At 40.1% G+C, this 13,265-nt stretch overlaps 1 protein-coding gene across 34 annotated transcripts in view; it reads right to left on the reverse strand.

Moving 5' to 3' along the window:
* Positions 1-2,130: 2,130 nt before the first annotated feature.
* The window catches only part of LOC308472756 (dystonin-like), a 306,554-nt gene continuing 295,419 nt past the window's right edge, over positions 2,131-13,265 (reverse strand). For 22 of the 34 annotated variants that reach the window (XM_080997842.1, XM_080997868.1, XM_080997873.1 and 19 more), the window contains 6 exons: positions 10,778-10,895; positions 7,758-7,826; positions 6,764-6,963; positions 6,192-6,302; positions 3,966-4,089; positions 2,131-3,192 (listed from right to left, as the gene is read on the reverse strand). In XM_080997842.1, the coding sequence (XP_080853968.1) occupies positions 2,927-3,192; positions 3,966-4,089; positions 6,192-6,302; positions 6,764-6,963; positions 7,758-7,826; positions 10,778-10,895 (888 nt within the window). In that variant the 3' untranslated portion in view covers positions 2,131-2,926. Of the gene's footprint in view, positions 3,193-3,965; positions 4,090-6,191; positions 6,303-6,551; positions 6,579-6,763; positions 6,964-7,757; positions 7,827-10,777; positions 10,896-13,265 lie in introns of all 34 variants that reach the window. The other 12 variants (XM_080997860.1, XM_080997872.1, XM_080997870.1 and 9 more) reach the window with 3 other exon arrangements.

Here is a 13,265-nt window from a genome sequence, read left to right on the forward strand (position 1 = left end):
AGTAGTTCAGGAACCACAAGTAACCATCTGTTTAGTGGCAAGTATGGCTTGTTATTTTGCTGCTAGGCAAAATCCAAATGGAGTATTAAATCTCTAATTTAAACACATATGCTCCAAAGAAGTAAAAGGCACACAAAAATAATGAGAATGTATCCAAAACCAAAAATAGGCATTTCTGCTGAGGAAAGCATTGTGTTCTGGTGTTAGAAGCAAATATTCCCAGAGGTATTAAGTGTAATATAGAATGATCACACCTAATTTTTACCACCTGGATACTCTCTGTGCCCTGCTGCAATATTGCTGGGAGTTCCTGGGACCAAGATGAAGAACTTGGATCCAGAAAGGCTGAGTTAAAGTCCCTCTGCCATAATGGTTGTGTGATCTTGAGCAAATCAGCCTCACTCTCCCATGTATAAATGGGAAACAACAGCAAGAGCAACCTAACTTACAACCCAACTTTAAATCTAAATCTTTAAAGATTTTGAAAGCACTTTAAAAATAAAAGTGCTATAGGAATGCTTAGCAGCGGGAGTCCATAAGGCTCTGTCATTTCATAAGTATAAGGGAAATATGTAATGTAATAAAAGCAGAGGGGAAAGTGGGTCAATACTGAGGAGTAAAAGTATCTTTTTTAAACCTGTAATAAAAATAATCAAGAACTGTTCTTCACCCCTTCACAATATAAATCATTTGTGATCCTGTTTGACCTTGTATTCCTTGCAGTGGTTGTTGATCCAGCCTATGTGGTTAAATAAGCAAACACATACATTTATATCTCTGATGTTTCCTCCAAGGAACCCAGGGTGGTGCACATGGTTCTCTGTTCCCCTATTTTATCACCACAACCTGGTAAGCTAGGCTGAGAGAAACGGATTGGCCCAAGATCTCCCAATTAGCTTCATGGCCGAGTAGAGAACTGAACCTGGGACTTCCAGGTCCCAGTCTGACTCTAACTGCAACACTACACTGACCCATGTAATACAGTAGTACCTTGGTTCCCAAACGCCGAAAACCTGGAAGTGTTCTGGTTTTCAAATGTTTTTTGGAAGCCGAATGTCCTATGTGATTGTCGGCTATTGTTTCCGGGGTGCCTGCACACATCAGAAGCCGCGCCTTGGTTTTTGAACATTTTGGAAGTCAAATGGACTTCCAGAACGGATTAAGTTTGGCGCTTTCGGTTTTGCTATTTATTTTGCATTTTTTGTTTTTGAGGTTTTTTTGGTTAATTTGTTTTTGTGACTGTGTGGAACCCAGTTTAGCTACTGATTGTGTGACTGTGGAAATGGATAAAAGCACTCTCCCCGTCCAAACAATGACTAACATCAGTGCAGGTAAGAAAAAATAATAATTTTAATTTTTATCATCTACAATACTGTCTTATTTATTTTATACTACAGTACATTGATTATTGCTTTCATTTTATGGATCAGTGGTCTCGTTAGATAGTAAAATTCATGTTAAATTGCCGTTTTAGGGGTTGTTTTTAAAAGTCTGGAATGGATTAATCTGTTTTGCATTACTGTCTATGGGAAAGCGCGCCTTGGTTTTGGAACACTTTGGTTTTGGAACAGACTTCTAGAATGGATTAAGTTTGAGAACCAAGGTACCACTGTATGGAATTGCTCTACTTGGGACCCACTCCTGCACCACTGGATGTGTGTGAAATGGGAGCTTAACTCTCTCAGTTTTCCCTCAAAACCATGGAAACATACCATTTTTTAAAGACTGGAGATTTGTAGTCTCTTGAAGAGATACAATTACCAGAATTCCATGGAAGAAATGTAGATGTTTCCTAGTGTGTTTTTTCTGCTTGCAAATGAAACCATGCTCTGCCTCAATTCATCTGACCTCTTCCTAGTCTTTCTCCACACTGATTCACTCAGTATTATTTTATTCACTGGTCAACAGTATGGAATTCTTGTTGAAGGCATGAATGGTGTATTGTGCCTTATGACGTGCAAAAATTGGTACACTGAAGGAATCCAATGATTGCATGAAATGTGATGGAGAAATGGGAAAAAATAAGGGTTGTTCTGAAAGTAATGATCTGAATCTTGCAAATCATGTACGACGTAAAGTTGACACAGAACACACACCTCCATGGGATATAAGGAATACAGTAGCAACAAAGAGAAGGGACAAGCTTTATTTCATAATTTTTTTTCCTTTTCTTTCTGCAAGCAAAACTGCTTTGATATAAAATGAGTCCAATGATACAGTGCTATCATCCACTCAAGCAAAAGAAAACCTCACGCTGACGTGAATGCAGATTATACTGGCATTCTGATACAAGTGTAATAATTCTAGATTCCAGATGGTGTCTGGCCTTTAAAGCAATGGCACAGAAAATGCTGCAAAATATTGGAGTACTGAAGTACTGGCAAGTGCTCTTTAAGTAACTCTCTCTGTGAATTCTCTGTAGGATAATGTTTGATTAACTGCAGTATGAACTGTGTCTTCTGTTTCTTAGTATCCCTGCCACATGCCTCTTCGAGTCCACTGCGTTAGTTCAAAATGCATAATGTTGACTGTTGTCTTTTTCATTTGTATTAAGACAAAGTTATGAGGTATCCTTTACTGTTAATCTAATGATGAAGTGACAGGCCTTGTTGACTTAGGACGCAAAGACAATTGTACATTCAGTAATTGCTTTTAGTGATCTCTCTACACATTACTGCAAACAACCGTTAGTTACATTGAAAAAAAACTTTCTCCTTTTCACATATGATATGGCATAAACGAAACAAAATTTGACAAAAATCATACACATAAAATAAACAAGACAAATACACAAATAAGGCCATCTGCAAAATTAAAAATCCAACTCTCGTAATATTTCACAATAATTTCTACAGAATATTTTACATCTTAAAAACTTAAATATTTAATGCACAGGAAAAAGGTGGTCTTGACAGAGCCGACCACACTATCTCTTGGAGGACTTGTCTAATTTGCTGGCCGGCGACTTTCTTTGTGGAGTTGGAATTTTGGAAGGTTTTCCAGATGCTGAGCGAGAATTGGGTCGGGGTGTTGGCCTAATTGGGGTATGAACAGTCTCTGATACATCTGAGCACACAGACTGAATTTCTGAAATGTCAAAATCAGATGCGTCACTGCCCCGGCGGCTGCTTGCTCTGCTGCCAGCCTTGCTTCCTGCTCGACTTCCAGGTCTGCTTGGTGTTTTTCTGGTGTCTGCATGAGGAGGAGAAATACACCCATTGCAATTAGAGTGAGCAGCGATAACGAAGGCTGATTTTGTACTGGCATCATCAAGAGCTTCATGGTGCTCCATTATGGGCATCCAGAAGTCTACTCAAGCGAGTGCTGCTCTTTCATTACAAACCAGAGGATAAAGCTAACCGTGGCTACTGGTCATGGCAGCTTCTATCTCTGAACACTAGTGGTTGGGTTTCACTGATAAGGAGGCTGCTGCTACACTCACATCCTGATTGTGGGCTTCCCATCCTGATTGGCCATCGTGAAAACATGATGCTGGACTGGATGGTCCTTTCGTCACATTCAGCAGGGACGTTCTGGATGCTACCCACTGGGCACATCAAGTATGCCCTGTTTCAATCCTACATGGGTACATCAGAGCCCCTCTGTTATGTGCAGCTGGTGGATACGAGTCAGAGCAATCTACTGTTTTCAATGCCAATGATTTCCCTTTTAAAGTGCTTTGTATCACAAGTGGAACTTTTCACTCTAGCTCCTTCTGCTCTGGTATCATGAAACTCACAAGTTAGACATGATATCAATATGCAGTTCCAATTTTACATCCCACCTTCAGTGAACCAGAATTTCATCAGTACCAAGGCCTTGATTCAAAGCAGGATCTGCCACATTTCAGCCTCCCAAAGAAGCAGATCCAACACAATGTGTGTACATGCAGTAGTCTACTTTTGACTCTTTGTATTAGGTAATAGCATCCCAGAGACATTTATTCCAAGCTCTCCAGTGCTCACCTGCAAAATGTGCCCTGACTCTTGTAGCTGCTGTTGAAATGAGGCTGCTGTCTTCTCCAGAATGGAAACCCTTCCCAGACAGATATCCTGGCAATCTAAGTTTACTCCCTTGTATTGGAGTCCCCTGTAGGACACAAGGAGAACTGAATGAAACAAACCCATTATGTTCTGCAACAAACAAGAGCTGAATTTAGGACTCCATCCATATCACCTTCTTCGGAACATGCATGGCAAAGAAAAAGCTATTCCAAAAAGTGATGACATAGGAATATTTAGTTAATGAGTTGGAAAGGGAACCAAATGGTAATAATATCTAGTATGTAAAGCACTTTACCTGTCACTGTATCTCTTCCTTCCCTCCCTCAATGTTTCCCAGTTATCAATTTTTAGTTTATAAGCTTCTTGAGAGCAAGAACCTGTCTGGTTTTGCTTACATAACTTGGTAAGGTGCTTTGTACACTGATGACATTGTATAAACGAACATACAAACAAACAAACAAACAAAAAGAATGGCTTTTTATATTTACATGTCAAGATGTAATATACCTGCCAACTTAGGATCACACTTCATGTATCTGATGAAGTCAACTCTAAACTACAAAATCATGAGTTTACTCTATGACAAGACATTTTGCTATTTTTTCTGCAAAAATGTGTAACATGCCTATGCTTCTGAAAAATGCACCAGTGTGACTAGTCTGAAGGATCACTGTTTAGTCATCAAGGCAATATGGAATTAATTCTGACCAGGGAGGACAATTAAATTGCTGCGCTGACACTTCTTTGGTTTGCTACTAATACTAAATGCAAATAGGAAGTTTACATTGAGGCTATGCTATCTGCTGAAGTATGGAGAAAAAGAAAGCATAATATTAGAAACTGTCAGAAATTCATATTCTATATTGTGTTTTAAATCCTGTGGATATTTAGGAGTAATAATTCTGTACATGTAATAAATGTATTTTATGGGAAGGATAGCTAAGTAGGTGTTTTGCTACCTAGTAAGCAAAGCCATACAAAAATCTCAGAAGTTAGTTGTAGAAAAAGCTGGAGGGAAAGTAGCAGAAGTGGTAGCCGCCACAAGCAAGAGCAGTAATAACACATTCTTCTCAGCGCTAACCATTGATGTACTGCATACTCTAATATAATTTTGTATTATGTGAGAAGACAGCAGTATTATGTCAGCAGGAGACAGTCTACTGATTTAATCTTTGGCTCCTTAATCCATAGTAGACTCTTTCAATCTTTTATGTATTTCAGTTCTCAATATTCCCTTGTTCTAAACAAACAACCATTTCCCTATGAGAACTGAGAAATTATAGCTTGGGTTGTTTCCCCAGGATTGGCACTTAAAGATACTTCAGATCCTAAATATTCTGGTGGCTGCCACCTACGCAGTGTTCCACAATCACCAGATAATTAAGTGAGACATTCTTGGTGGCTCCTTGAGATATATGGAACTTCTTTCTCTTGGAGGACCGAGCCAGATACACTCTAAGTTATTTTTATTTTCACTCATTTTTAATGGCCAGAGTAAAGCAGATATGGGATAGTTGCAATGCAATCTCACAAATTTATCTAGGTTTCCTAAGCATAGTATTTATAGTTTCTATTTTAATGCCATTTCTTGCTCTGAGCTGTTGGGAAGAGATGGGCTTGAAACTAAACTCAGGCCATAGTTCAGCATGGAATAGAAAGTGTTTTAGTTTATTGATTTTGGTGTGCTTAGCTCTGAGAGGCCTAAGTAATAAATGGGGTCAAACAGAGCCAGAACACCAATGGCATACTATTAGGTAAAATAATATTGGACTGACTTAATGTTAGTGCAGGAATCTGAAACTTCTTGCATTTCACATAACTTTTCATTAGGCAGAATGGTAATGCACCAGGATCTCATATTTATCTAACCGCTTATCTAGAGCAAACTAGATGATTTCAGTTATAAATATCTTAGACTCCACATGTGCAGAGCTGATTCCTAGTTTGACCATCGTTATATAGAATTTAAAGACATGCTCATCAAGGCCCAAACAAACTCAAATGACTGATCAATTTATAGATTTAAAAAGAGAGAAAGTAAAATTGCTGGATAGAAGATTGAAAACAAACGGAGTGCATTAATATGTAAGGAAGGTACAGCATAGCTGGGCAAGGAACTGTAGTGAATGTTAGCTAACAGGATAGTTTTAGTGAATGTTAGACTAGAATATCCATCCATTACTGTACCTCTGTGGATGACACTTGATATTCAGAGCACTCTGGAGGTTTACAAGGAGATGATGTTTTGCTGTTTATCAACCATGGTTTACCATAGTTGCGTGTTAAATGATGGGGTGTCTGTATGGAACAATGGCAAATCACAAGGGTGAAGAACAGGCGATGGAAAACAATGTCATGGAGAGGAATATTCAGATTATGAATACTGAATCTCACAGTAAAAGTCAAAAACAAAATGACACCAAAACAAAGCAGGAACAGTTGACAAGCATTCTATACAAAAGAGAATGTATGTGTGCTTTTTAAAATGCAATGGTGGGTTAATGGTTTTTTCATTATTGTTTTTTTCCACTTTTCTAATTAGCTTACATGTTTTTTCCCAGGCTTGCGCGACCGCTGCGATTGTAAGGGAGGAAACGATAAAAAACTTTTGTTAGCTTTCTTTGAAAAATAAAATAACCAATATCTCCCCTATTTGTTTTAGGGTAGCATTATGGCGAACTGTAGCAAGCTTGGCCTGATTTTATTAACTGCATTAAATTTCACCACTCCAGTCATTAACTGCACCACTCCAGTCATACCTTGGGTGTGCTGGCAGCAATAGCTGATGTTGGAGCTCCTTGAGCAGGTGGATTTGACACAGACATAGATCTGTTGGGTGAAGCACCCCTTGAAGAAGGTCGTGATCTGCGTCCCCTTTGTCGGAAGGCAGCCATGCTCTGGCTAGCTCCGTCTGCCAGAATGAATTTCTCACGTAGCTCCATGTTCGTCCTCCCTTTAGCTAGAGGATGCGAAAGAGAGAAATCGAGAAGTCTGATTATTTCCCCAGCTGCCTGTCCATATCGCTGGCCTTGCTAGAGCTAAACAAACAGGCCAAACAATTCAAACACATTAGTGAGTAATGCATTTGTTTGAGACAAAAAAGTTCATTTGCAGAATATGCGCATCTAACATTTTACGCTAGCAAAAGATGAACTGCGCATCTAACATTTTATGCTAGCAGAGATGAACTGCTGTCAACATAAATCAGCATGATAATGGAATGGCTCAACATGCTATTTGGTTACCAATGCACAGACTCAACCTGAAGACCCATTTGACTAATGCTACCACTGTTTGGATGATTCAGAAACAGATGCTGGCTACGATGAGTAAACATGGAGAGAAAAGCATAAAACCATATTAATTCTAAGCTATATAGTAATGCAGTTGGGCAACATGCAATGACAAACAGAAACTCCCAAACTGTAAAGAAGTGATGGGATGCTGGGCACAGACAAACGCAGGTATAGAGGCAAAGGTGAGAACTTCCCACAAGGTTCAGATGCGTAAACAGGTTAGCATTTGGTTTTCTCTGTCTTAATGGCAATTGCTTTTGAAACACTCTTTCCGAGCGTGTCAAAGGAAATTTAGAAGCAAGCTCTCAAGCACCAGCCAGTGCAGTAAGTGTTAAGGCTAAAAAATGTGAAACGTGAAGCATTGTGTTAATATATATTTGTATATATCAAAGCAGAGTGGGTAGGAAATGGAAAAGAACATTAAGAGCAGGAGAGACAAAGAGAGGGGTTTGCCAACCTATAGTAGGCTGAGTGGTAATTGAAGAGTTTGATTCCGAACGTAACATTTTACTCCCATGATGATGAACTAGAAAAAATGACACAGGATATGGGTCATATTAAAAGAAAATTGTTAGCAGGAGAAGAAATCAATTACAGCAGTTGCATATGCAAGAAGATTCAAAGCTGCAGGCCAAGGACAGATCTTAAGTGATTAAAAGTTCTCGGTAAGTGTTCCTAAGCAAGGTCATGGAGTTTTCTTCAGCAAAAGAAACCACTCTTGGTGTAATCTCAGCTGCAGACAGTCCCAATGTCATCATGTAGGTAAAAAAAAGAAAGCAAGTGGTTTCTTTGCCATCTTCAAAAAGGGATGTTCTATCTTCATACTTCTTAAGGTTGCATGAAATGAGGACACAACATATCACACAGTGCTTTAATAGAATGAAACCCAGTCACCATTAAGACACCCAACAGTTTTGCATATGATTTACAGTTTCCACATAAGAGCTAGTGTTTCCATGGCAGATTTGATGAAGAATGCAATCTCACGTTCCATCCTTTTGAGACAGGTTTATCTCTGAAATTATGTTGCCCTTTGAAAGGGATTTTGTGGGTGAAGTACCCCACAAATGGAAAACAAACCAAAAAATTCAGACTCTTATTCAGTAATACTGAAAATCACAAATGAACTTTCCTTGCTGAAAATCTGTTTCAGAAAAAAATAATCTCTCCATATTGACTCAATTTACACGTAACTCTAAACCATGGTTTATGTTAGTGATGAGCTGTAGTGAGCTCTGGACTTCTCCCCTGCCTTGTCCTCCTCTGGAGTGGCCGTGAGAAAGGATAAGAAGCTTCTGCTTCCACTTTAACTAACTACAGTTTTGCATGATGTCCAAACCTAGATGTCCAAATTAACCTTAACTATGGTGTATTGAAACAAGTCATCTTCTTAAACTATGGTCTGAAGTTGGCTTGTTTAAATAAGTGGTTAAGATTAACCACATTTTGTCCAGATCCAGATGATAAAAAGCTGTGGTTAATTTAAAACAGAAGTTAATGCTTCCTCGTAGTTGTGCTGGAGGAAGAAGGGAAAGGCATAAACTACAGTAGCAGCCATCACATGTGTGGGTGGGTGGGTGGGTAGGTAAATATCATAATAGTTTTTGGAAATTCAGAGATCTTCCATATTTGTATACACTGGTGTTGAAGAACCCAATTCCTGTAACGGGAAGCTTGTGATAATCCGCTGGAGATATCAGCTGTTGTTGTTTTTTAAAAGCAGCAACAATAAATATGTCAAATCAAGTACTGTTCACCTGACTTAGGTGGAACATGGGTGGATTGTAGGCATCTCACAATGTAAGAATAAAATAGCACATCTAATGTGTTATTACAGGAGTCAATTATATTCAGTCAGAATGCTACATTCCACTTTTGTCCTGTTAAGATTCTTCAGAGTAGAGTATGAGATGGGATGATGGAATCAGGTGGATTATCAATGCAGGCTGTGTAATTATCTCATTTATTCCTGTACAGCAGAAATGTAAAATGTGACTCAAGCATAACTTTATTAAAACAGAATTGAAGCAAGTTTTCCACCAGAGGCACAGTTCACTCTTTTTCTCAACAGGTAACATCCAGTCATATGATCCTTTACTAAACAGCAGGAATTTTAAGTTGTAGTTTCAATTGTATCTGATAAAATGGTGGCTGGATAAGTAAGCATTAGCCTGATTAAGGAAAAAGAAATATATAGCCCTAAGAAGCATGTATATCACCACAATGTTTACTTTTCAGCATTATGTATAGAATTCACAGTTTTAACTAGAGAAAAATAATCAACTATATGCCCAATAATGTTTTCTGTAGCTACTTTTCATTTTTGAGAAATAGAACACTACGTTCACCACCCCATCTTAACATTCCTTTGTACATTCACAACATAAAACTGGGTGATGCCCTTTATATTATACCCTCTGGGATTAGCAAGTAGTCACAATTTTACTTACCATTTCCACTGAACTTCTGGAATTTTGGTGAAGTGATTGCTTCACTTCACCTCTTGGTGAGCCTAGCCCAACAAATCCCATGCCTACTGCATTCTATCAACACACACAGCAGGCAGACCTAGGACCCAGAAATGATTTCAACTAAACCCAGGCTACCCTCTTCTGTGAATCAGGTTTTAGGCTTATAAGGCTGTTAAGATGCCACAGTGAAATCTGCTTACAAATCTGGGCTCAATAGATTAGAATCCTTGGAAGATCTAGGCCACAAACCAGTGAGCCATTTTCCCCTTCAGCTGTTCACCATGAGCCAGGCTACATGTTACACTCACCATAAGAGTGGTCCCACCACAGTTTCTGCTCTTCCCCCCTCCCAACTCTGAGGAAAAATTAGCTAACAACAGAGAAAAGGGGAGATAACCAGTGGACAGGGAAGGGGAGCCAGCACTTCCGCCTTTCCTGTATGTGTGGTTTCTGTGTTCCTCACAGCTTTTCATTCTGTTGGTGTGAGAGAGCCAAAGAAATTCCTTGCATGACAAGCTCTCACATGGTGAATGCACTGCATAGCCAGAGTATACAGCAGAGCTTTCCAAACTTTTCATGTTGGTGACACACTTTTTAAACATGCATCATTTCAGGACAGTAATTCAATTTTGCATCATTTCATGACACAGTAATTCAGTTTCCTAGAAAACCAGAGGTTAAACTAGCCCCTTTCCAGCTCTGGGAGGAGCGTGGGGAGCGTTCATGTGACACACCTACACACTGCAGCCAACACATTAACGTGTCGCGACACAGAGTTTGGAAAGCTCTGATCTACGTATCTTCAATAGGTAGTCCTTAAAAATAGCAAGATGTACCGTATATAAGTAGGGCATCGTAAGTGAATCAGTGTTTAACTAAACCAGGGATTTATACAGTTTACATTTCATCCTTCTAACCTCTACCACCCTAGTTAATCCATGACAGCAGTTGTATACACACTATTAATGAGTTTAATAGTCATATGTAAAGAAGTCTTCCTACATACCTCTGCAAGGATCATTTTTCACTAAGAACTCATCAAGTGCCATCCATCCGCCTCCAACTCGAACCATAACGGTGCTCCGCAGAATGCGGACAAGACGGAGTTGCTGGGAGTCACCAAACTGTGCAGGAAGACAGGAAATCAAGCTCAAGGTTTCCTACAAGTTCTAAACAGCACGGTGCGCTCCAAGCCAAGAGGGTTAAAATTAGCCACGCACAATAAGCTCCTAAATCATTAGTAGAAAAATCACCAAAGAGTTTTGCATTATGCATATGGTAAAGGTTGTTTTCAAGTTGAATGCAACTGCATTAACTCAAAAGGTAGCAATGAGATTGGTGGGGGAGGGGAGGGAGGCAGAGCACAAGGGTATAATGCTGCTAGGTTTGATTGCCCCCCCTTGATTCTTGAGAGCCACATGGATGTTTCTCAGATCTTTTCAAAGGAGAAAAATTAGTCATGTAATACATGAAGCTATTGTATCATGGAATTGTGCTGTCAATACTAAAACCTTCACTGATCTCTCCTTGCAAAAATGATAAGAATATTTCCACCGAAATATGGATTAGAACTCATTATGAGGACACTGTACACGTATTACAGTGATGACCACTGAATAAGTCAGAAAAACAGACTTTTATTGTGATTTCAGAATTTCTTTTTCACCCTCTTGCCTTCTGGAAAGCTGCCCCTTAGAATAGCCACTAAGGGCTTTTCTAGGCAAGTGTTGTATCATGTAACAAATACAGTTTTTGTGAGGGATCCAGTTATCTTTCTTCAGGGATGCCCTTCTTCAAGGGGTGCTAATCCTGTTCTTACAGTGGCCAAACCAGGTGCTTGCGGGAAACCCACAAGCAGAATTCAAGTACAAGAGCACTCTCCCCTCCTGTGGTTTGCAGTAACTGGTTTTCATAATCATTACTGCCTCCAACTGTGGAGGCAGGACATAGCCATCATGGCTAGCAGCCTTAAACAGCCCTCTCCTCCATGAATCTGTCCAATCCTCTTTTAAATCCATCTAGGTTGGTAAACTATCGCTGCCTCCTGTGGGAGTAAGTTCCACAGTTTATGAGCTGCATGAAGAAGTAACTTTCTTTTATCAGTCCTGAATCTTCCAACATTCAGCCTCATTGGATGGCCAAGGGTTTGAGTGTCATAAATTAGGTAGCTACTGAACCATTAGGGGCATGTCTCCACTTTTCTAGTAAATGTTTTTACTGTCTATTTTATTCTTTTAAGTTTCATTTTTCTTACTTTGTTAGATGCTGGCTGAACTCCATTATACTACCCCAACACACAGCATTTTAAAGTAAACCAATCACAGGCCAGCACCAGCAAGACTATCCTTTGAACTCAAAGTAATAATGTTGCAATTCTGTGAATACTTTATATTTGTAAAAAAAAAACCCTAAAAAAACAACAACTTGAAGGCTGCAGACTCCCTCTCCCCAATGCTAGAGCACACATCTCCTTCCAGAAGGATGGTCTCCCCAACTTTAATGATGTGGTAACTTTCAGTTGCAAATATGCAGCTTCACTAAGGCAAATATCAGTTTAGAGTGGGGGGGGCCAACAAAAAACCCCTCGCATGGTGGGGGCGGGAGCTGGCATCCTCCAAGGGTCTAAGGCAGTGGTGGCAAACTTTTTAGAGACTGAGTGCCCAAACTGCAACCTAAAACCCACTTATTTATCGCAAAGAGCCAACAGGGCAATTTAATATGGGATAATAATGATTGTCTGCATGCACACATACAAATATAAATAAATAAATAAATAAATAAATAAACCCAGCCAGATGGATGGGGTATTATTATTATTATTATTATTATTATTATTATTATTTGCTCTTTTTTGTTACTGGCAACCCAGCAGCCGCAGCACTTGTGTGCGTTGCGAAGCAGGCTGTTAGGCAGAGCGGTCTCAGGATACTTTCCCTGCATGTGGGTGTGTGGGTGTGTATAGATGTCTGTCTGTTTCTCTATCTCTCTGTGGCCCCTTTGGCACTTCTCTCCCGAGCACTGGAGAACAAGAGAGAAGCAGAGAGGAAACAGAGAGACAGACAGAGGACTCAGTGTGGGACTCAAGGAAACCCGCAGCTGGCAAGCGACTGGCCCATTCACCAGGGAAGCTGGAGTCGCTATGTTGGGTTGGGGATTGGGTGGGCAGGAAGGAGAACTGAGGCTCATTGGCTTTGCAGCGTGCAGGCAGAAGGTCTCCTGTTGTGATGTGTCTTCAAGGAGCAGCTCGCCTCCACCCCATCACTTCTCCCAGCCCCTCTTCATGACATCCACTCCTTCTGCACCTCGCCCACCCTCTCACTGGCTCTCCCTCTTCCCCACCCGGTCTGCGCTCTCCAGAACAGGCGAAAGAGCAACCTCCTTCTGAGTTCAAAAAAAGGAGGAGGGAAAGGCAGGGAAATCAGGCTTATGCAAACGCCAGGCGGAAGCACCCCGATGTGGCACATTGCAAAGCTGCCCCCTCTTCCATGTGTTTT

This window comes from Podarcis pityusensis, assembly GCF_964106645.2.
Source record: "Podarcis pityusensis genome assembly, chromosome: 3".
Lineage (NCBI taxonomy): Eukaryota > Metazoa > Chordata > Lepidosauria > Squamata > Lacertidae > Podarcis > Podarcis pityusensis.